General features: G+C 38.8%; 1 protein-coding gene across 22 annotated transcripts in view; it reads left to right on the top strand.

Moving 5' to 3' along the window:
* Positions 1-25616, top strand: part of UNKL (unk like zinc finger) — a 63352-nt gene that overhangs the window by 23281 nt on the left and 14455 nt on the right. For 13 of the 22 annotated variants that reach the window (XM_030002202.2, XM_041120182.1, XM_030002199.2 and 10 more), the window contains 4 exons: positions 2426-2580; positions 12425-12613; positions 14793-14855; positions 19598-19763. In XM_030002202.2, coding sequence (XP_029858062.1) covers positions 2426-2580; positions 12425-12613; positions 14793-14855; positions 19598-19763 — 573 coding nt within the window. Of the gene's footprint in view, positions 1-2425; positions 2581-12424; positions 12614-14792; positions 14856-19597; positions 19764-20324; positions 21075-25616 lie in introns of those variants that run through there. The other 9 variants (XM_030002210.2, XM_030002203.2, XM_030002200.2 and 6 more) reach the window with 5 other exon arrangements.

The following is a 25616-nucleotide window of genomic DNA, read 5'->3' as shown; positions in this document are numbered from 1 at the left end:
ACACCTCTCTGTGGCACTCATTTGTCCACTGACTGCCTGACTACAACTGGCACCTTAACAAAAATAGATTTTTTTTTTAAACACAAACATGGGCAGGCTGAAATTCTGCTGGCAAGAGTTTGGAAACACTTCAAAGAACACATCTCCTGTATAACAGCTTCTGTTACCGAAGGCATTTGTCTTCAGATTGTTCCTCCAAGACTCTTCTCTTCTATTGGTGCCACGATTGCAATAGTGAAGAAACTTACTTCTGACTTCATGAAAGATGGGATTCCTCAGGCCAGACCTAGCCTGACTGTGGTAACTCTTACATTTGTAATACCCAAGCCTTGTTAGTGCAAATTCTAAGGAGGCTATGTAGCTGAAAAAGTTGTATCTCATAAAGAGTGCAACCCTATTTCTACATAACATCCTAGGCTACTGATACATAATCCCTGAAGCACCACTGCACTGGCATTAGGTAGTTGAAGTTCTATTTGAGGGCTCTATCCTAATCTCCACAAGCTTCAGTGATCACCATGAGAGCGGCCACCACATGAGACTGTTGCTTTTCTGCCAGTTGCAACGGTCTTTGAGAAAACAAGGTTAGACTAGGGCAGGCTTACACTGTAGAATTTGTAACTTTTGTGCAGCTGGCCTCAAACTATGATGTTCACTCTTGGAAGAAATTAGAATGATGTAGAAGAACACATTCTGAATTTAATGTGCCTGTTTGACTTAATAAGCAGAATAGCAAGAACTAGTTGTGTTATTATTCTCCCTAAATACCTTGGAAAGAGAAAGGAGAGATTATTTCTCTTTGAAGTGTTTGGAAAGCAGTCTTATACTACCCTTTCAGGGTGGTATGATTACTTACACTCATTTGTAGAACATTGGATGAGTATGTGGTTGTGTCAGGGAAAAAAAGCTAATGAAGATTTAAGAGAGAGCATGAATCAGATAGTGCTTTTCCTATGACAGTGTGAGGGTTGACTGGACATAAGATGGCTGACTGGACTTGCTCTGGGCAAGCAGCTATACAATGAGATGATACATAGTGAAAGTAAGAGTAAATTACAAAAAGTCAGTGCATCTGTTTCTGTCTTCCCAGCTGTTCTTTGCACTCTCATTCTGTAGGAGGAACAGCAAAGGTCTAGTGACATCATCTTTGCCATCCCTATGGTTTCTTTTTCCTTTTCTTTTCTTGGGCTGTGGCTGGACTGGACTTGTGTGTATAGTGGTACTTACTAGTAGCTTTTTTCCTCTCTCTTTTGTGAGCCATGTCCCTATTTTTGTAACTTATACAATAGTGGAAATATTTGGTAAAGCATTGGACCATATGGTAAGAAGGCCTCAGAGTTGTGATAGATCAAATGCTAGGTAGGAAAACCCCACATCATTAGAAACAATCTTCAGCTATGCAATCTCCACTGAAGAGAGGTGTCTATGTGTCTCATAATCATTCTCTTTTCTACTATGGCTTGTACTTTCATACGCTCTATCAGAGCTACTTACTGTTTCTGTAGAAATGTTTAAATTTGATTTTTAACTGTAGTTTATCACTACACCTTCAGAAATGCAGTAGTAGCTAGACATGAAAAAAAATCTTGCCATACCTATAGAATTTATTAAGAGATTTTGTTTTCAGTCCTGACTTCCTTACTTTGATGTCTTGTGTGCATGGATTATGAGGTGAGGAATGTTTTTAACTGTAATTGCTTACTAAAGTAAACATTTTTTGTTAACTCATCATTTGCCTATAAAGCTAGAAGTCTAAATCTCCTTAATACATTGCACATTTAAAGGGTCAAATATCTAAGATGTTTAATAGTTTAACAAAGTAGCCCTTGGGGAATTGCAAAGTAATTGTTCAGTCACCTTCAGCTGAATTTTCTGGTATGAAAATTAACAAGTCATTGGTCACAATTTACGTGTAAGTTAATAATGAACTTTCTCAAAGGTTATTGTTCCTTTCAAGTTAAATAGTACAAGTCCCATATTCTCTTCAAATTGTTTTATGGTTAAGTCAATTGGTTCGACTGGAAAAAGAGAACAAAGAACCCTGTAATTACGATGCCATTGTTACCTTTCCAGTCAGGAGTTCTAAAAATGTTGCCTTTAAACCCTGGTGTGATAGAGATCTGGAAAATAAAGCAAAATCTAGAATACTTTAAATATATGAATTTCAATCTACCTCCCACCATTTTTTGATGGAGCAAGTAAATAAGAGTATCACATTTGTTAGTAGCCACAAATACATAATGGTGAATTATATTATTCTTACCTTGCCTTTGTGCTTATAATTAAAGAAAAAGAGAGAGATTTCTTGTGTGTGATTGATGTTTCCATGTGACAGGTGCTGTGTTTGGTACTAGGTATGTAATTGTTAAATTCACACAGCTAAGTATCAAATCTGTGTGTAATTTGTTGGGGATTCCTTCAACAGAGGACACCATGAATGTAGTCATACTGCAAACTGGTTGTCAATCAAAGCCAGGCGCTCACCTGTTTTCAACAGACAGCATAGGAATTGCAAATGAATGGAGCAGCAGTCTTAACTCCACAAACAGCATTACAAATAGCAGTGGGCAGTCTGGAAATGTAAGTGTAAATAATTCTGGAAAAGTTACTACTAATAATTACTGTACCAATATACAATGTTTATTTTATTTCTTAAACGTCTGTTTTTTATTTCTTTGTACTTCAGCAAAAGAGAAAAAAACCACAGCTATGGTAATGTCAGGCAGTAATATTAAACTGTTACTGTAAGCCTAAATGGAATGTCTGCCCTTAGCACCAGATTTAACTATGTATTATTTGTGTTTTCTGTTCTTTTTTTTTTTTGTCTTTAGATGCGATATTTTGAATGCTACAGTGAGGAACATCATTTTTAATCAAATACACAACTGCAGGACAGCTTAATTTACATATGTCTCTTTTTTCTATAGGAAAGGTTTCATTCGTGGAAGATCTTGCTTGATCCCAGCCCTCTTCTCTGCCCTAATTTGTTAACATTAGGAATGAATTGATGTCCTACCTGAACATGCTTTATACTTAAAGCTTCTTACAGTGGTGCAGTACATGCAGTGTGTTTAGTAGTGGAGAGGTGTTTGATTATGAGGGTGATAAATGTAGTTCATATTAGTAATTTTTATCAGTTAAGGATGGGGGAGAGGAAGGAGAAAGATATATTGCAGAGCTTTTATTATCTTCCTTTTAGTACCAGTTGGAACAGATCCTTTTGTTAGGTTTTATGTTTGTTGTAAAATACTGTATAAAGATGGTGACATCTCTCTTGTTCTCTCCTGACTTGCGTTTTTCTTACCTCATTTGCAGTGCAGAGTCATAAGTATATACACATTTATCCCCAGAATTTTCACTTCTGACTTTCCAGCACTGTTGATCTATGCTGTTTGGTTAGAAACCAGGTAAAAGGACATATTTTAAATAATGTTTAGAAAGAATTGCTAGTAAATAGTGCAGTTATTGAAACTCCTGGGTTTCTTTCATGTAGCTTCATGTTGTTGTACTGTAGATTGAGGATAAAGATACCAATATGCCTACATTTTATCTTAGGTTCCCAGTGCAGAAGTCTGCTTCTGTATATGAAAGGTTCTCAGAGGGATTCTGCCTTTTTATTTAGGAAGCTAATTTTGTTGTTGATAAGGTTCTGAAGCTTTCAGGAGAGACCCATAAAAGCACCTCTTCTCCCAGAAGCTTCTTAGCCTTTCCTGAATGATTTAGGTACAGCTGAAAACCCTAACAATTCTGATATGCCTTCCAGCTATGTGGAATCTTCTTCCATATACATGCATTTTTCTGTTAGTCATTAAGAATCTGATGAATATTGTGTACATTTTCCATTCCTTGCTCACTCTGCCTGTATTACTGTTCAAGTGTGAAAATGGAAAAGGTGACCCCACTCCCTTCCCTGTACTTGAAGTTTCATTGCAAGTGGCCACCTTTTTTCTGATGTCTGGCAAAATGTTCTGTCTTTCTTTCACTGGACTACTTACCTGCAGCATTGTTTGATGCACTTCCACTCTTTGGTTTTTTTGAATATTCAGTTCCCGATTTTTCATTAGCAGGTTGGTCTTCTGTTTTTCCATGTTTAATTCTTGAATTTTGTTGCTTGCTTGCTTTCACCTTCTCCATCTGCTGTAAACTGCTTAATTTTAGTATTTAAGTAGTCAGTCTGTTTCGCTGACTCCCCCCATTTTCTGTATCGCAGCAACATATTTACATTTGTGTTTTGTGTTTTTCTCTCTGTTCTAATAAGTTCTCTGTCTTTATCCCCTCCTTCATCTTTGTTCTCATTACTCTTAGACACTGGCCCTGAGTAAACTTAATTTTAGTGGGTTTTATCATGATGAAATTAGACTTTCTAAACCTATCTTCCTTTGTGTCTTCAAAACAAAATCTCCCTATTCATCTTCCAAAACTTCTTTCACATATCCTGTTATAGTACGCTGGGAGAGTATCCTACTGTTCTAATTGCTTCTAGAGGACAAGGATGATGTAGTACTTGAGAGACCTAAACTCAGTTCTCTGCTCGATCATAAAATTCCTCTTTGAGAGCAAGTTTCTTAGGTCCCCATTTCTAGAATGTGGTAGTACTATTGCCCTATCTATAAATGTTACTGGAAGAATGAGTACATTAAGATTCTGTATGATCCAGGTTGATAGTGAGGGAGACTGCATAACTGTTTTAAATATATACCTTCTTATCTCACCTATACTGTGTTCTTATGTCTTTATCTAAGTTGTCTTGTCAATTGGACTGTCATCAGTCATTCCTCTGCTGTATCTTTCCGTAACATTTCAGTCAGAAAATAATCTACTCTTCAGCCTTTTTTGGTAAGTGTGAGTTCAGTTTCCATGGAGAGCTTCTACATTTATGTTTCTTTACCTCCATGTTCTGCCTTCTGGTTTGAAGCATCTAACTTTACACTTTTGTCAGTCCCTTCACCTGATCTGAGATAGTACTGTTTTTCTCCAGTCTGTCTTTGCAGTTCCCTTTGCTTTATACTCCACCAGTTGTATCATCTAAAGGTACTTAACCTCCACAATGCAGTTTACCCAATGTGGTACAGTATTTCCCTTGATTGTAATTTTTCATTTCAGTTAGTACTACTTGTTTCTCCACACTTACCATCACCTCCTATCTTTGTTTTTGTTGTGTTGCTCTAGCAAGTCCTAGATTGGCTTTCTTGGCATACCCGTTTTTTCTCATACTGCAACAGAGGTGTGAAGTGCCTTAAGTAAGATTCAGAGTCTTCATATGCATTGTAGCAACAAATTCACTCATCCTTTTCCCAGTCCTATGTGTCTTCTTTAGGAGCTGCATTTACACCAGCAACTTTTAGCTCTTATGCTTGTTCTTAACCATTACTACTCTTTTGCGCTCTGTTCAGTGTCATCTAATTGCCAGAAGGAACGCTCCTTTTGACTCATTCTCCTACTGCTCTTTTTTTTATGACATAAATTTATTTTCTTTCACTCTTTATTTAACTTTAAGAGGGTCTTCCTTATTGTTTCTTCTGTTGCACTGGTAAAATTCAGGTGTCTGAACTCCTCAATTATGGGAAATTATAGTAGACAAGGTTTCTTGAATATTTCTGTGCATACAAGTCTTGAAATAGCTTGATCCATGTTTCAGATACATTGCTTGCACTGTTTAAACTTTGACGCCCTACTTCATTAATGAAGTTGGTTATGTTACCTCGTCTTCGTGTTTACTAAGATTTCCATTACTCCTTGCATGTCCTTCCATGAATCTTCAGCTATGTATTGTTTCATCATCCAATATGCTATGCACCCCTTTTCCTCAGACACTTTTGCTGTCTAACTCTTTCCTCAGTCACCTTTGCTAAAATAATCTCTCTGGCATGCAGTCCCCTGCATACCATACATATGCACTGTTCTCAGCCATGAGCTTCTGCCTCACCTGAATTTCATCCCTTCACTTCTACTGTTCTCATTTATATCCTGCACATTTATTGCAATTTAACATACCTAAATGGTGTTCTCCTATGTCTTGTTTATTTTTCTCATAGTGCCATGAGAGTTGGATTAACTAGGCTGTCTCAGTGTGTGCAACCATAGTCATAGTTGCTGCTTTATATGCTTTCTCTAGCTGGTTGATTAGCTTTCCAGTGTTATTGTATCAATACAAAATGCATATTCCTTTGAGCAGCTTTTCAGCCAAAAAATGTCAAGAATCTTATTACTTCTTAAAACACGCTCAGCTCACGCTTTAGGATTATGCTGCTGATCTCCATATATCAGGTCTGTTACTGGTAACTAACTGCAGTGTACCTAAGTTAGGTGATGATACAGACCAAAGGCCTAGCTGTATGATAAAATTTGTCTGTAAATATTGTTCAAGTTTGTGGCACTGCAAAATTAATAGGAAAACTTGCTGTTTATTCTGGAGATGAAATAGGAGATACATCAAACATTAATTGCATTTATCAATTACAGAATATTTATGTTAGCCCTTCTAGGCTCAGAGCAATAAATCATAGTTTCCTTTTGAAGAATAAAATGGTAGAAATGTTGGCCACGACATCATTATGCCCGGAGTCCGTGATGTGTTTAAAAGATTGAATATTTGCATAGGATATATGTTGATCCCAATGGATGAAGACAGGATAATCAGCACCATCTTTGTTTTATCAAGTTTATCAAAGATGTGTAAGTACTTGATCACGTTTGAGTTAGCACAGTTAAGAAGTCAGTGCTTGTCAGCTCAGTTGCGGCAAAGATTGTGTGCCTTCCTAGCTTGTCCTGATTGCAGACTTAGTGCTAATATGCTGCTGCCTTCGTTAAGCCTCAAGTTTTCTCTTTTACTTCGTAACTAAGATGGCTTGACTGCGTGCACATGATCAGTTACCACACTCATTTGGTAAATAATAGTTTATTAAGCTGTGATAATGCAACTGAGTTTGATTATGTGTGCATAATCTAAGTGCGAACAATGGTGATGAATCATGCTTCCTTTACTGTGGAATTAGTGTTCTGAGACAGGGATGGAGGAAGGAAATAAGTTACTTGAAGGCAAAATTAGTTTTACAGCTTAAAAATACCTACATGTTTCCTCTTCCTGTCATCTTCCCTGCCACCCCTCACAAATGTAGGCAATATAAGAGTACATTTAAAGCCACAAAATATAACGCAAATCAAGAAGCTCAAGAAGCTGCTATTTTCACGGGAAATATAACTAGTTTTATAGGTATATGTTTCCTCATTTTCTTTGTAGAAGATCAGCTGTAAGCAGAGACCTAGCATAGGCAAGAACCAAGGGAAAGAATGTATCACTTGTTCTGCATGCTCTTTTTCTAAGTAATTTAGCTGCAGTGATGAATAGTGACAAATTATTTCTTTGTGAGAATGTAAGTGACAAATTATTTCTTTGTAAGAATGTAAGAGGCCAAGGTCTGTGTGGTTACAACAATATGAGTATGTGACCCTTGTTAAGGCAAGCTTGGAATCTTTTGACTTGTGGTGTGTCAGAAATGTTCAGGTGTCCTCCTATCGCCTTGAGCAAAGACGCAAAATGGAAAAAGTTGTTCTTGTGTAACCTCTGTGAAAGTGAGAGGTAATCTGAAATGTATCCAGCTGCAGTGTTTAAGCTTAAAAATGAATCTGTGAAGATTTACAGCTGAGCCTCTGGAAAGTAAGGAATATCACTGAGTACTGGTCTTAAAGCAGACTCTAAATCCTTAGGGGTTGAACTGTGTCCTTGCTGTGCTTATGTCTTTGACTACACAGAACAGCAGATTTCCATTTTTAGGAGGGACACATTCCTGAAGAGTACTTAAATCTGTTTGGCCTCTTTATCCCACACACAGAAAAACAAATGCCACAAATCTAAGTTACATTTGTCAAGCAGTTTCCAAAGATCATGTTGGAGACTTCCAGCGTTGAGGCAACTGTGTGAATTCTAGCTTCTGTTGTTTGTGTTTTGTGTTTCTGTCTTAATAAAGAAGAAAAAGCCTAAAAAAAAAAAAAAAAAGACTAACAATTGGCAATAGATTTTTGTAGCATCAGTAGTGCTGAGGACATTGCTATTCATGCCAACACTGATGCCAAAATGTAAATTCTGCAGCATCGAGAAACAAAAAGTAAGCATTGATAGTTTCCCTTCTCCCCTCTTGCACTCTTTTTGTCTCTAATACTGATATCACACTCATTTTATGTTAGTACTGACATGTGACTTCATGTTAGCTGTGAAACACATGTCCCTCTTGATACAAAATACATGTTCGCTCACCATCTTGGCGTCAATACTGCACTAAGTTGTATGGCTGTTTCTAGTGATAGGCTTCTTGACGTTTCTCGGATGTTCTTTGTATCTTACTCTGTGCAAAGAGCATGAGAAATGAGGGATATAGGAGCAGTGGTCTTGTGGGTATTCTGTAGCAAGCCATAAGGGATGAATCGATATTTGAGAATAAATTCTCTCTTCTCACGTGAGTAGCAGTGTAACCTGTATCATGGTTTCTCTGTGGAGTCCACCTAGCCTTGAGTTGTAGAGGAGATGCTTCTTACAATCCTGGACAAAAAGGAAGAGGGTCCTGATCAATGTTGACATTTTTGGCCAGAGTATCTTCACCAGACCTGGAGGAGTCTCTCGCAGAGGGAGTGAGATGGACCAGAAAGTCCTCCATTTACTTTCTCTGCCTCAAGAATTATCTTTGATGGCCATAGGTAACAACCAGGATTGGGTATTCTCCCTGAATATCATCTCCTCTTGCCTCTTTTGGCAACAGGATATTAGTCTGGGTCTAACCCAACAGGGCATTTCTTACATTCTTACTAGGGGGATAAACATACAGTATAGGAGCAGACAGGAGATAGAATCATCGAATCATTTAGGTTGGAAAAGACCTTTAAGATCATAGAGTCCAACCTTAAACCTAACACTGCCAAGTCCGCCACTAAACCGTGTCCCTAAGTGCCACATCCATAAGTCTTTTAAATACCTTCAGGGATGGTGACTTAACCTGTCGAATGCTTGATAACCCTTTCAGTGAGGAGATTTTTCCTAATAGCCAATCTAAACCTCCCCTGGCACAATTTGAGGCCATTTCCTCTCATCCTATCACCTGCTACTTGGGAAAAAAGACCGACACCCACCTCGCTACAACCTCCTTTCAGGTAGTCATAGAGAGTGGTAAGGTCTCCCCTCAGCCTCCTTTGCTCCAGGCTAAACAACCCCAGTTCCCTCAGCCACTCCTCACAGGACTTGTTCTCTAGACCCTTCAGCAGCTTCGTTACCCTTCTTTGGACATGCTCCAGCACCTCAATGTCTTTCTTGGTGCAGCGTCACCAGTGCTGAGTACAGGGGAACAATCACTTCCCTAGTCCTGCTGGCCACAATATTTCTGACACAAGCCAGGATGCCATTGGCCTTCTTGGCTGCCTGGGCACACTGCTGGCTTGTATTCAGCTGGCTGTCGACCAACACCCCCAGGTACTTTTCTGCCAGGAGGAATAAATTCTAAATAGTAACTTGAGACCAAAAAGAGTGATTTTTCGATGTAGTTGCCTTGTAAATTCAGGCTAGGTTTGAATTTTTTTTTTCTTCCTTGTGTATTTAACCTACCATGGATGTTATGTGACCCATTTTCTTTTCCTGCTTCATTTGCATGAGTTCTTTGTATTTTCTTTGCAAGTTGAGTCACACAAAATTTGTGGTAGTGTGTAATCCAGTTATTAAAACTTAACTAACTTTTCTTTTCTGAAAAATACAAAAGACAGAGTAGAGGCTATCTCTGTCTATTGTCATTCTGGTGGACTCTTCAGAAATTAAGAGCAAAAGCCTAAACATTAATGTAATCAGATAATGCTGCCTGCATCTTAGGGGGTTGAGCAATTGTTTTAGTTTAGTTTAGTTTTTCGGAGCAAAACTACATAAAATTGTATTGTAAGTTCTTGATGCTTACAGTTATATATATATGTTAATGTTACCACTGATACCTACTGTAAACAGAAGGATCACATGAGCAGCACCTTATGGTCTTATGTAATGGACTACATACCTGGTATCATTTGATCTTGACCAGTAACTCTGTACCTCAAGCCCAGTACTTCTGGGTGAACATTTATGTTCTGGGTTCCTTCTGGGTTCCCCATTTATGGCTCTGTTGTCTGCAGGTAGCCCTCCAGGACAAGTAATCCATAATGGCTATCTTAATTCCTCCCTCTTCCCCGATCTTCATTAGGTCACATTGTAGGGAGCAACCATGATGTACATCTTCCTGTGTCGGTAAAATAATCTGTGTTGCCTTCCTAGCTGAAAGAGTGGACAAGAAATACACACGTGAGAAACATTCTGTGCAGATTAGGGAACTCATCCTTAAATTGAGTCAGTAGCTTACTTAAATTAGTATTTTACTTCGGGTATTAGTCTGTCTTCACTGTCTAGTCATTTTATCTTCCATATTTGCTGCGTTAAGCAGCCTTGTGCTACCAGAAGTATGTTTTTAAGTATACTTACAAGATGTAACTATGTTATTCATAAGTTTTCAAAATCTTTTGATATGGAACTGAATACCTTAGCACATTTTTATTGACAAAAAAAAGAAAAAAAAATTAAATTTCACTTAAAGAGCAATGTTTGGGTTTTTTTCCTGGCAGTGTCCTTTTATTTTCCTTTCCTCTTTAGCATAAAGAAAGGATTTCAGTATTTTGGAGGTGAAAAAATGTGCAAACTTAGCATCACCAGGCACAGGGGCAATCCTCAGTTTTGGATTTAGAGTAAACGGTAACAGAAAGAGAAACCTTGCATGTTGTAACAAGCTTGTGGTCAAAACAGGAATTCTTCAGCCTTTGACTTCAGAAGGAATTTTGTCAGAGTAAACCTTGGCTATGAATTTAATTATTTTTGCTGTGGTGCCCACTCTTCTACTTCTGTCAGCTCTCAGGGTATACATACATTTCAGACTGTTGTGTAGGGAAGCTGTCTTTGGATTTCAGAAGCAATCTAATTACAGACCTCCACACAGATAAGGTTCGTGGTGGGACATTTTCTGTAGGGATAGGAGTGAGTGAATGCATAGGTAATAATCTTCAGCAAGTATAGGGCTTACATGTGTTGGAAGTGGTTTTTTTCTGTCTAGGGTTAAGACCTCATCTAGGGTCATGCCTGTCCTCTACCTGATTCACAGGAATTTGAATCTGAAGTTCCTGCAGCTGAGGAGGGACATTTTAAGGTTATACTATTTTGGGGAGAGAGGTGTCTCTTGCTAAAATCCTGATTTGCTTAAAATACTTCCACATTGTTTGGAGCGTAAAGTAAAATTAAGGGTTAGGGTTAGCCCTAATTTGAGAGTTTAACAGTAAACTGTATAGTTATTCTTGTTTAGCCTGTCTGATCCAGTGTGTATTTTGTATTTAAGCAAACCAAAACAACTTTAGCAGAATTTCACTCCATTATTGTATCGACTGGTTCAGTTCCCTTGAGAGCTGGCAGATTCCGTTCTGAAACAAGCACAGAAGGGATTGAAATGTGTATCATCACTGAGTGTTCTCACCACTGGACTGTTAGACATAAATGTAGGATGCAACTATTTCCATACTGCCTTTGTGAGTCTAGTTATAAATCTAGTTTACAAAAATTGAACGGTTTACTTAAAAAATGTAGAAACAAGCAGTGCCCACAATTCCACTCAAACATGTTATTGTAGGATGCTGGCACCTGAGTTCATAAATTTCAGGTTGATCAGAATTGTACTTTTAGCAAAAAAATTGTCTAGATTTACTTACAGATTGTACCTTCATCTTAAGCCTTTTACTTTAGAAGTTTAAAACTCTCTGGAAAATGTACAGCAGAACTAAAAAATTATAATTTCAGTAATGTTTTTAAATATTGAAATGTTAATTTATTAATCAATGAACATTTTAATATTCAAGAATCTGAGAAACCAGCCTTTTGAGATTTACAAACAAGCATTGAGATGCTTTTTTGCCAAGATTCTACATGTCTCTTTCTTTTTGAACTGCTTGGCTTGATCTAGATGAGTTCTTTTAAAAGAGTGAAATGTTGTAAAATGCTTGCATTAAACTGTAAATTAAGAAATATATGAAAGAGTGGAAATCAGGTTGTCAGAAAGCAAGTATTCCTTTATTGTAAATTAATATCCATTAAGTAGAGTAATCTCTGCCTGTGATTAATTTTGTGCATAGGGACCAAACAAGGCTATATTCTGGTGTGTACAAATGCATCTCCTTTTGAAGTCTGTATATGTACAATAGCTCCCTGTTACTTTTGTCATCTGCTACTTTTTTAAGCTAATACCAAAAAAAAAGTTAGTGTTGTATTTATGTAAGACTGAAATTAATTTATAATTTCAACTGATTGTGTTACAGAGGGAGACTAGCTGTAAACATAAAAAAAAAATCATAGAGTGTATTAGACACTGTTTTCTGTCTTCTACAGATTTCCTGTTCTTCAAGTCCAACTGTAACATCAAGTTCTGGTAGCAGTAGTTCTTTATCACCCCTTGGACCTCTTTGTAGACAGAGATCATTAGCAAACGGCGTTTTGTGTTCTGAGTCTAGCACATCAGGTGTTTCTTCACCAACATCTAGCTATCCAAAAGCACCAGGCTTTGAACGAGAAGATCAGGTATGTGCGTAATATGGGTCTAGAAGTGCTAATGCAATCTTAAGTTGAGTTAGATTCAGCAGAAAATGTTGTCTGCCTTGTGTATCAGCACTGGTTTTCGATAATTTAGGACACAAGAGTTTGGACCCTCTTCTTTACTGAGCTAAACTGCGTCAAATTACTTTACAGTTGTCACAGGCCAAGAACACTCACGCAAACAGTCACTGCAGCTCAGCTGACATGCAATAAATTGTAACTTTGCAGAAATGTTGTGATTGTCATTTTGAGCCCATGTTGCCAAGAACAGAGCAAGATAACAATGGAAAAAAATCATAGCTAGACTTGGTAGGATTCAGTTTTAATTATTGTTGAAAACTGATGGTGAAAAGAGGCATTAATGTCTGACTTGATACTATTTATCAGTTCCAATCTTTGATTAATTTCACGTGCAGCTGCCTCTCTCCTTGGACAAGTTCATTGCTGAGACAGACGTAGGTGATAAAGTATAACAAGCCTCTTGAAGAAAGAGAGGGAGATCTGTAGCATTAGCAGTGAGAGGAAAGTGGTTGAAATAGAAGTTGGTGAGGAGTTACAATCCTTTAGTCGCGGGGTGGGGAGAAAACAGGCAATGCTAGAGACAGTTGGGAGAAGGGAAGACTATATTTCAGGGATATGAAGCAGGTCTATTGGCCTGTGAGAAAAAAGCTGAAAGCCCAGGATTTACCTGTTAAAGCTAAATTTTTCTTGCTCTATTATAATACTGGTTACAGTTCTAAATTGTCAGAAAGGAACTGTTTAAAAAAAGGAACTCCGATGGCACATTTAAATAAGCTGCAGCCAAGCTGATCAGTCTTCTTGCAAACCTGTGACTTGTCAGAATTAAGTTCTATAACCTGAGATGCACAGAGAAGTGCAGAAGTAAAATACAGAAAAATAATGAAAGGAAGGAAAGTGGTTTTTGTAAATGGTAGCTTGTTATAGGTGATGGCAAGGTTATTACTCTAGGGTAAAGTTCTCCACGCAGGGTTGCTTTCTTACATGTAGATGTTCAGACAGACTATAGGTTAGAGAGGTGGTCATTGTGACAGGAAAGATTTCCATCTCCCAATATGGGAATCAGGTAATCATTGATCAAATGTCATGGAAGCAAGGCAGTTACAGTATCAAATGGCTGCTGTCTGGACATTAGGCAGCAATAACTGAGAAATTATGTAATTGTTGGTGAAGATCTCTTTTGTTGTTTTGGTCACAATTAGTGAGTAATGTGCTGCTACAAAGAATGTGTCTCAGCAGCAAAAACGTCATGTGCTTGCCTTTTAGTGACCACAATGAACCTGTCTAGAGAGAAAGCAGTGATGGATTTTGCAATTGATAAAAAAGTATCTAGAGTGGTGGGAGGCATATAAAGAGGACGAGAGTTGTTACTGCTAGGGAGCTTTCACTAAAAGACATATTAGGAATCTCCCAAAGGAAACAAAGAACAGACACAACAAGACTGCTCTAAGGCAGCAGGAAGAACCATTTTTTCCTAAGGAGACAGAGAGCACCTTGCAGAGTTTACTGGAGCTCAGGAAGTCACTGAAAAGTACTGGCCTGAAAAGAACAGAGATCCTTTGATCCTGTTCTGCAACAACACAGGGGGCAAAGAGAAATTGCTTAGAATTCCCTTTTATTTAAGTATGTCTCACTTGTTTCAAAAGTTACCTTATTATAAAATGGTGTTCAAAGAAAATCTGCCCTTATATTTGATTTTATTGTTTTTTTGTTGTTGTTATTTGTAGCATGATCAGTTTAAGGGAAACTCTGGGCAGTTCCACTCAAAACTTTTGGCTACTTGAGGCTTCTATCCCACCAGCCTCTTGGAGAAGTATTCCCCAGCTGGTGAGCATTTGGGACATGTTATTTCTGTCACAGCATAATGCTAACATGGCTACTCAATTTTTGGACCAGAAATAACTTGCATGTGCTCAATTATGCATATAAGTGGAACAATTGCAACTGCTGCTCCTTTTCCATGTAGATTTCCTCTATGATCATTGAAATGTAGTTCTCCATATGGGACTGCAGTGAGGGAAATGAAGTCAGCCTGTTGAAGATGTCATTACAGAGATACCACTGACCCTTCACAAACTAATCATGTATTTTACAGCAATGACTCATATAAAGTTCATATATTTTACAGAGATTTTTCTTCTTTCAGGCAAAGCATCGAAGCTTCCCAGCTGAGAATCAGCAGAAAATAAATGAACAAGACAACAAGCAGGTATTGCCAAAAGCTAAATGCTGTAAATATTTTGCCCTTTTTGATAATTTATTTATGCAGTATCAAAGTTATGTGGTGCTTTACAACATAGTCTAAGGAAAATTTGTGCCCAGTGACAGGACAAGAGGCAACGGGCACAAACTGAAACACAGGAGGTTCCATCTAAATGTATGGAAATACTTTTTTACTGCACGTGTTAGACTTGAGCATTGGAACAGGTTGCCCAGGGAGGTTGTGGAGTCTCCCTCCTTGGAGTTATGCAAAAGCCGTCTGGACATGGTTCTGGACAGCTGGCTCTAGGTTCTGTGAATATGTGCAATAGATGTGTGCTGCAGGGAGTACCAGGGAGAAGAAGAATGTGAGGCAATTTGAGGATACTTCTAATTATTGCAATTCCGTGGCAGAGTTTTCACAGTGAAATTTTGGATTAACTTGATTTGGGGATGGGTTAATAAAATTTAAGGATGGCCAGAAGGAAGATAACGATACAGTTGTTCAAGTGTCAGATGCTCAAAACTAGAAAAATAGTTAAAGTGACAGGGTAGAGGGAACGAACAGCTTTGACCTGTCGTGAAGCTAAATCCATCAGGTGTTTGAGGTCATTCTGCAAAGGAGCTTAAAACTCTGCCAGCTTTGCACTGCTAGAACAAGAACTCTGATGCTATCTTAATGATCAAGATAAACGAGAACAGAAGTTTTGCCATTTGCCATTCATGCAGCTGCACAGGAGTGTTAAAAAAAAAAAAAAGTGGAGGGTTAAAATGTATCTTACATTTAAAAAGCAGGAGGAATGGTGCAGAATAGATAAGGAGAGAAAACACAAGATAGTTAGAGGTGGATCCTATGAGTTCTGTGTAAAAGAGTGATAGGACAGGAACCAGTTTAAAAGTATACATTGGGTTTTTTCCCTTACACATCTATAAATTAGTGAGAGTGGCAGCCTTGGAAACGCTTTTAATTTTTTGTGATCTGCCCTAAAAAGTAGTTTTTGCATGACTTTCTACTGCTATTAAATGTTTGTAACAGAGTAAATAGGACATACCCAGTTTAACATCTTTATCAATGACCTGGTGGGGGAATCAAGTTTGCAGATGACATGAAATTGGCGGGACCAGTCAATAGGACTGGGCTGCCTTTCAGAGAGATGTAGACAGACTAGAGGAATAGGCCAACAAGATCTTTATGAAAATCATTAAGCACAAGTGCAAAGTCCTGCAGCTGAGAAGCAAGAACCTCTTGCAACAATATAGGCTGAGAACAAGAACTAACTGGAAGGCAGCTCTGTGGAAAAGGACCTGAGATTCTTCATAGACAGCAAGCTGAAATGTGAGCCAACAGTGTGCTCTAGCAGTAAAGAAGGCCCAACATTATCCCAGGTTGTATTAACAGGAGCATGGAGTAGATCAACAGAAGGGGTTACCCTTCTGCTTAACACTTGCTAAACTACGTCTAGAATACTGCATCTGGTTTTGGGCTCACAGTAGTGGGATTACATCAGTAAACTAGTGCAAGCTTAGCACATGGCTGCCAAGATGGTGAGGGGACTGGAGCGCTTGCCCTTGCGAGGAGAGGCTGAGAAAGCAGAGCTTGCGTGGAGAAAAGAAGGCTTCCGGAGGACCTAGTAGCAGCCTTCCAATACCTATGAGGAGGTCATCAAGAAGATGGAGCCGGCCTGTTCGCAGTGGTGCACAGTGGGTGGACAAGAGAGAACAGGCATAAATTGAAACAAGAAGCTCTGACTGGGTATAAGAAAATTTTTTTCACCATGGCAAGAGTCAAGCAGTGGTTGCTGAGTGTGGTTGTGCAGTCTCCATCCTTGGAAGTTTTCAAGACCAGACTGTCTAAAACACTGAGTAACCTGATCTGACTTCATAGTTGACCTAGCTCTGATCAGGAGGTTGGACTAGATGACCTCCTGAAGTTCCTTCCAACCTGAATTTTCCTATTATCCGGTGATCCGAAGAATACTTAGCAAGTTGTTTTAATTCTCTTCTTTTTTAAAAAAGTGTTATTTAATCTGAATTTAAATAGTGCAGAATGTGTGAAATTCTGCTATGTAATTATAAAGCTGTTGACATCTTTTTTTAATAACTTTTCTATCCTGTCTCATTTCTGTTTATTTTATCTCTCTGTTCTGTTTAGATATCCCCCAGAACAGAGTTTTGAAGCCACAGATATAGTGGGATAGTCTTGGTCTGTCAAAACAGAAGAAGGAAAGGAATCTTTGAGCTGCATGAGTGCCTCTGTCTGTAGGTATAGGGTGGGACAAGAAGCTTGCTGTTTGTAAGTATGTTAGGCAGGTAAAAGAGACTTAAATAGTCTAGTAGATGTAGGTGTTTATGCTGGGGAGAAAGAGAACTACCTGAGGAAATCCATCAGCTTTGTGTGGGTATGTGAAATTTCTTCACTTCCCTCTCACCAAGAGGCCTCAGCTTAAGATGGGACAGGCCAAAAGGAGATTTATTTTGAGTCTGATAATTTTTCAGTAATATGAAAAGCCTGTATTGCCTCTCCTACTTGTGTTGACTTTGACATGATGTTTCTCCAAGGACAGGGATCATGATCAGGCTTATAACCTAAGAATCCTATGCCTTGTCATTTCTTCATTTTACTTCTCTAATTATACAGCTGTTCTTTATGGTTTTATATGTATTGCTGGTTCAGAGATTACTTTTTTTTTCGGCTCAAACATTTATGAAAACAGAAACCAGCAAAGAAATGTTCCATTTAACATATTGCATTGGGATATTAGAGAATGTGTTCTGAATTCAGTGTAAATTTACAATATTGGAACAAAGTTTGGAAAAGCATATCACAGAATCATAGAATAGTTGAGCTTGGAAGGGACCTCTCTTGAAGTTCAACAAGTCTGAGCACAAGGTTCTGCACCAGGGTCGGGCCAGTCCCCAGTATCAGTACAGACTTGGTGATGAATGGATTGAGAGAAACGCTGCAGAGAAGGACTTGGGGATACTGGTGGATGAAAAATTGGATGTGAGCCAGCAATGTACACTTGCCGCCCAGAAAGCCAATTATCCAGGGCTGCGTCAAAAGAAGCGTGGCCAGCAGGTCAAGGAAGTGATTCTCGCCCTCTACTCCGCTCTCGTGAGCCCCTACCTGGAGTGCTGCATCAGCTCTGGGGTTCCCAGTACAAGAAAGACATGGACCTGTTAGAGTGGGTCCAGAGGAGAGAGACAAAAATGGTCTGAGGGCTGGAACACCTCTGCTATGAAGAGAGGCTGAGAGAGTTGTGGTTGTTCGGCCTGGAGGAGAGAAGGCTCCAGGAAGATGTTATTGCAGCTTTCCAGTACTTAAAAGGGGCTTATAAGAAAGACCGAGAAAGACTTTTTATCAGGGCCCATAGTGACAGGACAAGGGGCAACGTTTTTAGACAGAAAGAGGGTAGATTTAGATTGGCTATAATGATGAAATTCTTTACTGTGAGAGTGGTGTGACACTGGAACAGGTTGCCCAGAGAAGTTGTGGATGCCCCATCCGTGGAAGTGTTCAAGGTTGGGTTGGGTGGGGCTTTGAGCATCACTTCAAGCATCTCATCTAGTGAAAGATGTCCCTGCCCATGGCAGGGGGGTTGGACTAGATGATCTTTAAAGGTCCCTTCCAACCCAAACCATTCTGTGATTCTCTGGAGGTCTGTGGTCCATCTGTCCCCTTGTCAAAGTGGGGTCAGCTAGAGCAGGTTGCTTAGTGCCTTCTATTGTGGTGTTTTGAATATCTCCAAAAATGAAGACTCCACAGCCTTTTTGGGCAACATGTTCCAGTGTTTGTCCACCATCGCAGTAAAAAATTTTTTGTGTGTAAGTGAAACTTTCTGTATTTCAGTTTGTGCCCATTTTTAAAGAAAAAATGATTCATTCTCATGGTCATTATCGCCCTCAGTCTTGCGCTTTATCTAGCTTTGAAATAGAAATTTTCTGTGGTATTGGTAGAAATCAGGAGAGTAGATACTGCACAATCACTGCTTGTCACAGTTGATTCACAGTTAAATGTTGTTTTTATCAACTAAAAGATTGGAGGGAATAAATAAACAATAAACAATAAAAGGAATTAATATACTGGAAGCTCTGCACCAAGTCCCTGTAGACTTTGTAAAGTTATTTTCCAGTTTAGAATGTTACATAGTTACATATTGTTTGCATTTCTTACATTTTATAATTTAAATGTGTGATTTGTGTGAAAAAAATGTTCAGCTAGAAAGAAGTAGCACAGGTACAGGTCATTATATAATGTGATACATGTGTGCAGTGCAGTCATGTTTCTCAATTACCTAAATCGAAGATCAGTTTATGTACCAATTGCATTTAGATTAAATGAGAAAATTTGCAGGTCAGAAAAATAATATAGAATATAATTTGTGTACGAATGCATAATGAAATGGTACAGTTCCTCCATAGATACTTTCCTTTTGAAAAGGAGCATCAGACTTCAGCTAACTAATTAAGTTTGTAGAGCTTATTTGCAAGTATTTAAATACCTTTTTTCTGAAAGCAGAATTCCCTTGTATGGTAGTGATGTCCAGCCACATTGGAGAAATGCACTTGCTGGTAAATGATAAGGAAAATTATCCTAATCTATTAATTCAGAGGGTTCTTCTGGATTTCTTTCTGTTTGAATTAAAATAACTACTTTTAAAAATACATTCTGTTTATTTTATATGTTTGTACATACATCCGTGTAAGTGTGTTTGTGTGTGTATGCATATGTTGTTTGGTTTTTTTTAACAGAACCATCTCAGTGTTTTTTCAGCGGTTAATCCACTTGCTTCAAGTATAACTTCCAGTCTGGCCTCCAGTCTTGGATCAGATACTTCATCTCCTACAACTGTCTCTGCTATGAGTGCCAAAGCTCCCCCGTTCTATTCTGGCAGTAACACAGTTGAATCGGTAATAGGTAAGTCTTAACGTTTAATCTCTGATAGTACATGTTTTGTTGCATTATTCAAGTTCTGCTTGTTTCAGCATAGGTTCAAAGAGCTTATTGCTGAAGACAGTAATGTTGTACGCATCTGCTTTATTATATGTAATTAAAAGCAATATCTGAAATTTAATTTAAATGTTTTCACCCCAAATCATTGTTTTTCACAAGGTTTTCAATATAAGCATAGGAATGAGTGAATGGGAAATTTAAACTGGAATTTTGGCATTGGTATTGGCCAGTGATTTAAAAAATGTGTAAAACCTTCATAATGCAACTCACTGTGTTGCTAGGAGTAGAAGTACTGTCTCCTCAACTTCTTCTGGTGGGCTGATGAGATTTGACTTTTTTTTTTTGATGTTGCCATAGCAGGTGCGATTACAGATCTTACCATCTTCACATGAAAATGGGACATTTTTCTTTGGCTGGCTGCATATTCTCCAGTCTGGTTATTTGTGTGTTCAAGGACAAAATCTTGTTCACAGTCTGTGGACCAGATCTGAAAGGACACAAAGAGGAGGAGCCCTTACTTTCTGGGTACACAAGACAGATTCTGGGAAATACTTCTAAAATTTCTGTCGTTAGCCCAGAGCCTTTCCCATGCTTCCAACCAGCTGGGTTGTTTATGTGGAAAATGATAAAAGGAGTTAAATGTTTCAGTAATAATTAGACACTGGGAACTTCAAAACTGGTCATGGTACTCCTGCTATGGTCTGACAGGTGCTGGACAGAGGGGAATAATCGCTTCCCCCAACCTGCTGGCTGCACATTTACTAATGCAGGCCAATATGCTGTTAGCTTTTATTGCCACAGAACATGCTGAATGTGCCATTCATCAGAATTCCTAGATCTTTTTCTGCAATGCTGCTTTGTGATCATTTGGCCCTCAGCCTGTACTGTTGCAAGGGATTATTCTGTCCCAGGTGCAGCATTTTTGTATTTGCCTTTGTTGAACTTCATGCAGTTTCCATCAGCCCAGTTCTCCAGCCTTTTGAGATCCCTCTAAATGGCAGTCCTGCCATCGAGTGTATCAGCTGCTCCCCTTAATTTAGTGTTATTCACAAACTCATTGAAATTTGTGGCACTTTTACACTAAATGTGGTTTATTGAGGAGGCCGTGGCAGGGAATGTTGTGATTTGAAAGGTGCTGTATTTCACATTCTGTGGTCTAAGTCACATGATCAGGGAGTTGCTGTGATTAGCTGGTGTACTTGAAGCTTTCTGTGTTTAAATCGATGTGTAGCAGCAACGAGGAGACTGCAGAGAGTGAGTCAGCACTTCAGCATGGTGAGTTAGGCATTCACTGTTTTAATTTTTTTAGGAAAAAATCTATGCAGAATATTAAATGACGGATCTTTCTCTGCAGTCTCACAAGCGTATAGCTTGCTTTCCTTAAAGGTTTGTTTGATGATCTGTGTGTTAGAACAGAAAATAAATCTTAAATTATTTTTAAATTTCAGAATTAGAATGAGCAGAATTTTAGTTTTGATTCTATGCAAATAATGTAATTTCATCGGCTTACAGTTAATATTTTAAGATGCATTATGGAATGAAATCACATTTTTCTCAGGGTAAACATTGCTTCTGGAATAAGTAGAGGCTAGTTGGCTGTAACAAGTTACTCATACAACAATAAAAACCACGGTCTAATTTCTGTATAGTAGATGTGGTGCTAGTTCAGTATAATGTTTAAATCATGATATACTGAAGAAGTGTTGCAAAGTCGTTTAAACAGTGATATGCTATGTTTCCCATGTCCCAGTGTGATTATATTATTGAGCATAAGAGACTCTTGATTCCTCTGAGTTAGAATATGCCTCTGCTGTCTACGGATGGTTTTCTAAAACAGTTTTCAGTATGCTATGTTTGTTAACAAAATATGAATCTTAAAATACCTGTGTCATGTATGCATAAGTCAATGTACTTCATGGCAACTGTGTAGATTTGTTTTGGGTTTTTTTTTCCTTAAAAGAATTTCATCTCTATATAAATTCTTTTTCCAGAGTTCTGCTTCATGGATATACAGGATGGCATTGAAAATAAAGTGCTGCACGTAATCTGAATAGAGCAGAAAATTAAGACCTTATTGTAGAACAGAAAATAAATACATAGTGTTGTTGCAGGAAGTGGTGGATTGAAGAATCACAAAAAAAAGGGATAGAAAGAGAGCTGCAGCAAGGGAAGGGGCTAGGTGTTTATGGGAAAAGGGGATGAATGGGTTTGGATAAAGGATTAGGGGAAATGCAGGAGAGTTACGTTAGCAAGGACTGAGGAAGCTTAGTCAGACAGTGGGGTCTGTAGCCCTTTCTGTGGCCCTTGATCTCAGTCTCAAAGGGAGCTCTAAGCCCTCTGTGTCTGCTCTCTGAGTAATAGTCCCCAAGAGCTGGGGAAGAGAAGGGTGCAGGGGAGTTGGGAATAAGCATACCAATCAGTTAGAACTAGTATTTAGCATTGAGGCTTGGACAATATGTTGAAAACTGAGGAATGATGGAGTGGAAGAGGGTATATTGTTGCAGTCTACTCCTGTCGGAGTCAAGGGAGATTGATTGCATTGTCCGGTTTTGTTCTGGTAAAAAAAAGAAAGAAGCATAATCTGAGAACATAAAAGCTGCAGGGTGTTTGAAGTCCTCCTGAAAATTACTACCAAAAAAAGAAAAATAATTAAGAGAATAGAGAAATTAGATAAGCAAAGCATCAAAGGAGACAGATTTGGAGAGGAATAAATAGCGAATGGGCAGCAGTGAAGGGAAATGACTCAAGTGGTAGTAGGGAGAAGGTGAAACCTTAACATTAGGGGACATCTGTCAGCCTGATACTCCACCCTGTTGTCTGTGTTAGGTTCTGGGTGGACCTCCTCCTGGGAATGTTTTGATTGGTTCTGTTGCTTTTTCTTGGATACTCAAGCATGGGGATTTTGCCTGTCTGGGAGACTTGCCATGCAAGGAAAATTGGTGTCTCTCCATTTGCTTCCCATATATGTTGTCATCTTAAGATGCTGTGTTCTCTCCCTGTACTCTGCTGACTTTCCACCATGTGAGGTGGAATCTGAGAGACCCAGAAAGTATCAGAAATTAAGCTTTGAAAATCTAGATAATAAACAGTAAGGACACATGTCAGTCCTTTTTGTGGTAGGGGAGGACGAGTGTGGCAGAATGAGTTAAGGCCTCACATGAGGAGAACATGACAGGTTAGTGATTTAGTAAGGGTGCAGGCTTAGATTTGGTCTACTATTCGAGCAGTATGATTTATGTCAGCCTCATTGTGTTTTATTCCTGCTTGTCCTACTTGTGTAGCAACATACTGAGCCTGACACTGCAAATAACTTCAAATATTAATAACATCTGGGTGATGTGGGGAATTGCAAGAGCTTGAAAAAACCAGCTTGTTTCTCTGTTTAAAGATAATGATGGTGCTAATGATGGGATTTTAAAGCCTCTCATTTCATGATTGAGAGAATTTTGAGTTCTTTGAAAGAACGTGGAACATCTTCACTTGGTGAGAGGGACCTCTCCCAGAATACCCTGCAGCATAGTGATGAGAGGTTTTTGCTCTCACAGGTGTATGGCGGTTTTGCACAAAGGATGTTGAGACAGGTTCACATGTGTGAAGATTTATTAGTGGGTTGCCTAGCTGATGGCACATAATGGTGAAAATTATTTCCAGATAAGTACAGAAACGTAAGAAAAGAGAGATAGAATAAAGGGAAAGAGAAAACTGTCCCAGCGGCTGGGTGGGAAAAGAAGTGACAGGCAGGGCAGACAAGCATCCTCTCCAGTGCAGCAGCTGGTTCTCTCCCACATAATACTTTTCCCATATTAACTGTATTAACTATAGTTTTTCATCCAGACCATCCCAAACTCCTTATGGGCTCTTCCTGCTTATGATGTTATTAGTGTTAATTGGAGCACACTTTGGTCAGTGGATGGTGTTGTGTGCTAATTGCTTGTTGAGCTGTGGCCAAACATATTATTGGGTCCCTCTAATGTAAATCAAAAGCTACAATCAGGAAGGAGTAGGAGAAGAGGAGAAAGGAAGCGTGATTCTCACAGCAGTGGCAGCCACTTCCCCTGAGAACCTACCATAACAATGCTCTGAGTGTTGGCAGGTGCCTGATGGTGAGTGTAACAAGATGGTGAGCCGGAGAACAAGAAGGGAAACATACTATCCCAGAGACTCTGGAAGGCACTACCAGAGCAGTTGGGTGAAAGGGCAAGATAGGCAGGCTACAGTGTTGCTGGTGAAAGGCCCTTACCTGTATAAAAGGCAAAGGTAGGGAAGGCACAGTGCAGCAATGGGGATCCAAAACCCAATATGGAAGAGGGACTTCTAATCTGGGTTTCACACAGCACTTGTGACCACTCTAAGCCTTGAGTCATCAAATAAAAGGAGGCCATCTCTCCCCTCCTTACTCTATTGTATAGAAGTACTGGCTTAGGCACCAGTCTCCAAGAGAAGGTTATTGCTGCAAAACTTTGAAAAGCTGGAGCCTATCCCTTCAGGCCAAAATGACGATGCAGAGAGCTTCTTCCCTCTCAGTGTTGGACACCAAGCTGCTTTGTCAGTATTACTGAAAGATAAGGATTATTGTTTGGGCACAACTCCATACTAATAAAGTTGTGTCGCTTTTGAGACCCAGACTAGTAACTTCACAAAGAGCTATGCTAACTCTCAGGTATCTTTGTCATGAGTGTCACTGTGTAGTATGTGAACTTTATCTCTTAGCTGGTGTTTTGACCTGGACAGCTTAGGCAGCTTCCTGCTGAGCACAGTTCTGCAGGTCCTGCTTCTAGGTCAGTAACTCCCTTTATGTATTATCTGGAGCTCCAAGACTGTGGAGTCTGTTAGATAGCCTAGTCAACATTAGGAAATGCCTATACATAGTAACTTTGCACTGATTTTGTGTTAATGATCCAAATTGTCCTTTCGATTTCTGACTTTTAGCACCTTTACAACTGTCTAGTACTTCTGCCAAAGATCTTCTGCAGTTTATAGTGCCTAATGTTTAGGACTAGGCTATGAGAGAGGAATCAGTCTAATTCCAAAGGGATCAAGAGATCCCTTTTGGATCTTCTGGAAACTTTTACACAACCCAGTGTGTCTTTTATTTCTGTTTGTTCCTTTTCAATTCATTCAGGCTTTATGACAGTTTTTAATAATGATTTTCAACATAAAATCTAAAAATTCTTTACAAAGGTGATCACTATCACTGAACACAGTGACTGGGATAGTCACTTTCCTACCTGTAAAATCAGTATTTATGCACACTTCGCTCCTGTCTTTCTGTCTCTGCAGTTGTCAACATTAGTTAAAGTATAGATACAGAGGGATAAATTCCTTAATTATGCACCTTTCTGCACGGAAAAGAAGTTCAGAGGAAGAAGGGAAAAAATACCCATCTTCTAACACTTTATAAGCAGTGGACCTAATAAGGATTATACTGTTAAGAGCTTTTTCATGGCACTGCCCAGAGAAATTTTAGACAGACATAAGCCTTAAACTGAAAGGCAGTCTAACTGTTGAGTCTAAATGAAACATTGATTTTTTTACTTTTTTATTTATTTTAAAATATTGCACATTTTCATTTGAATATTCTGACATTCCTTACATCTGTATGCCCTGATATGTAACTCAGTTACCCCAAGGGCTAACTGTTGTAAAGGGCATTTACAGTGCCTTTCCCCAGATATAATACCTGTTTTTAATCAATAATAATAAAAAAAATATTTACATAGGTATCCAAATTTTATTTTTCCTTTTTCTGTTGACGTACATCTAAGCACAAGAGGTGACACAGATTTATTGAAAATCCAGATAGATAGCCACCTCTCC

This window comes from Aquila chrysaetos, chromosome 25 (genome assembly GCF_900496995.4).
Source record: "Aquila chrysaetos chrysaetos chromosome 25, bAquChr1.4, whole genome shotgun sequence".
NCBI lineage: Eukaryota > Metazoa > Chordata > Aves > Accipitriformes > Accipitridae > Aquila > Aquila chrysaetos.
This window is presented reverse-complemented; position numbering and strand designations above follow the sequence as displayed.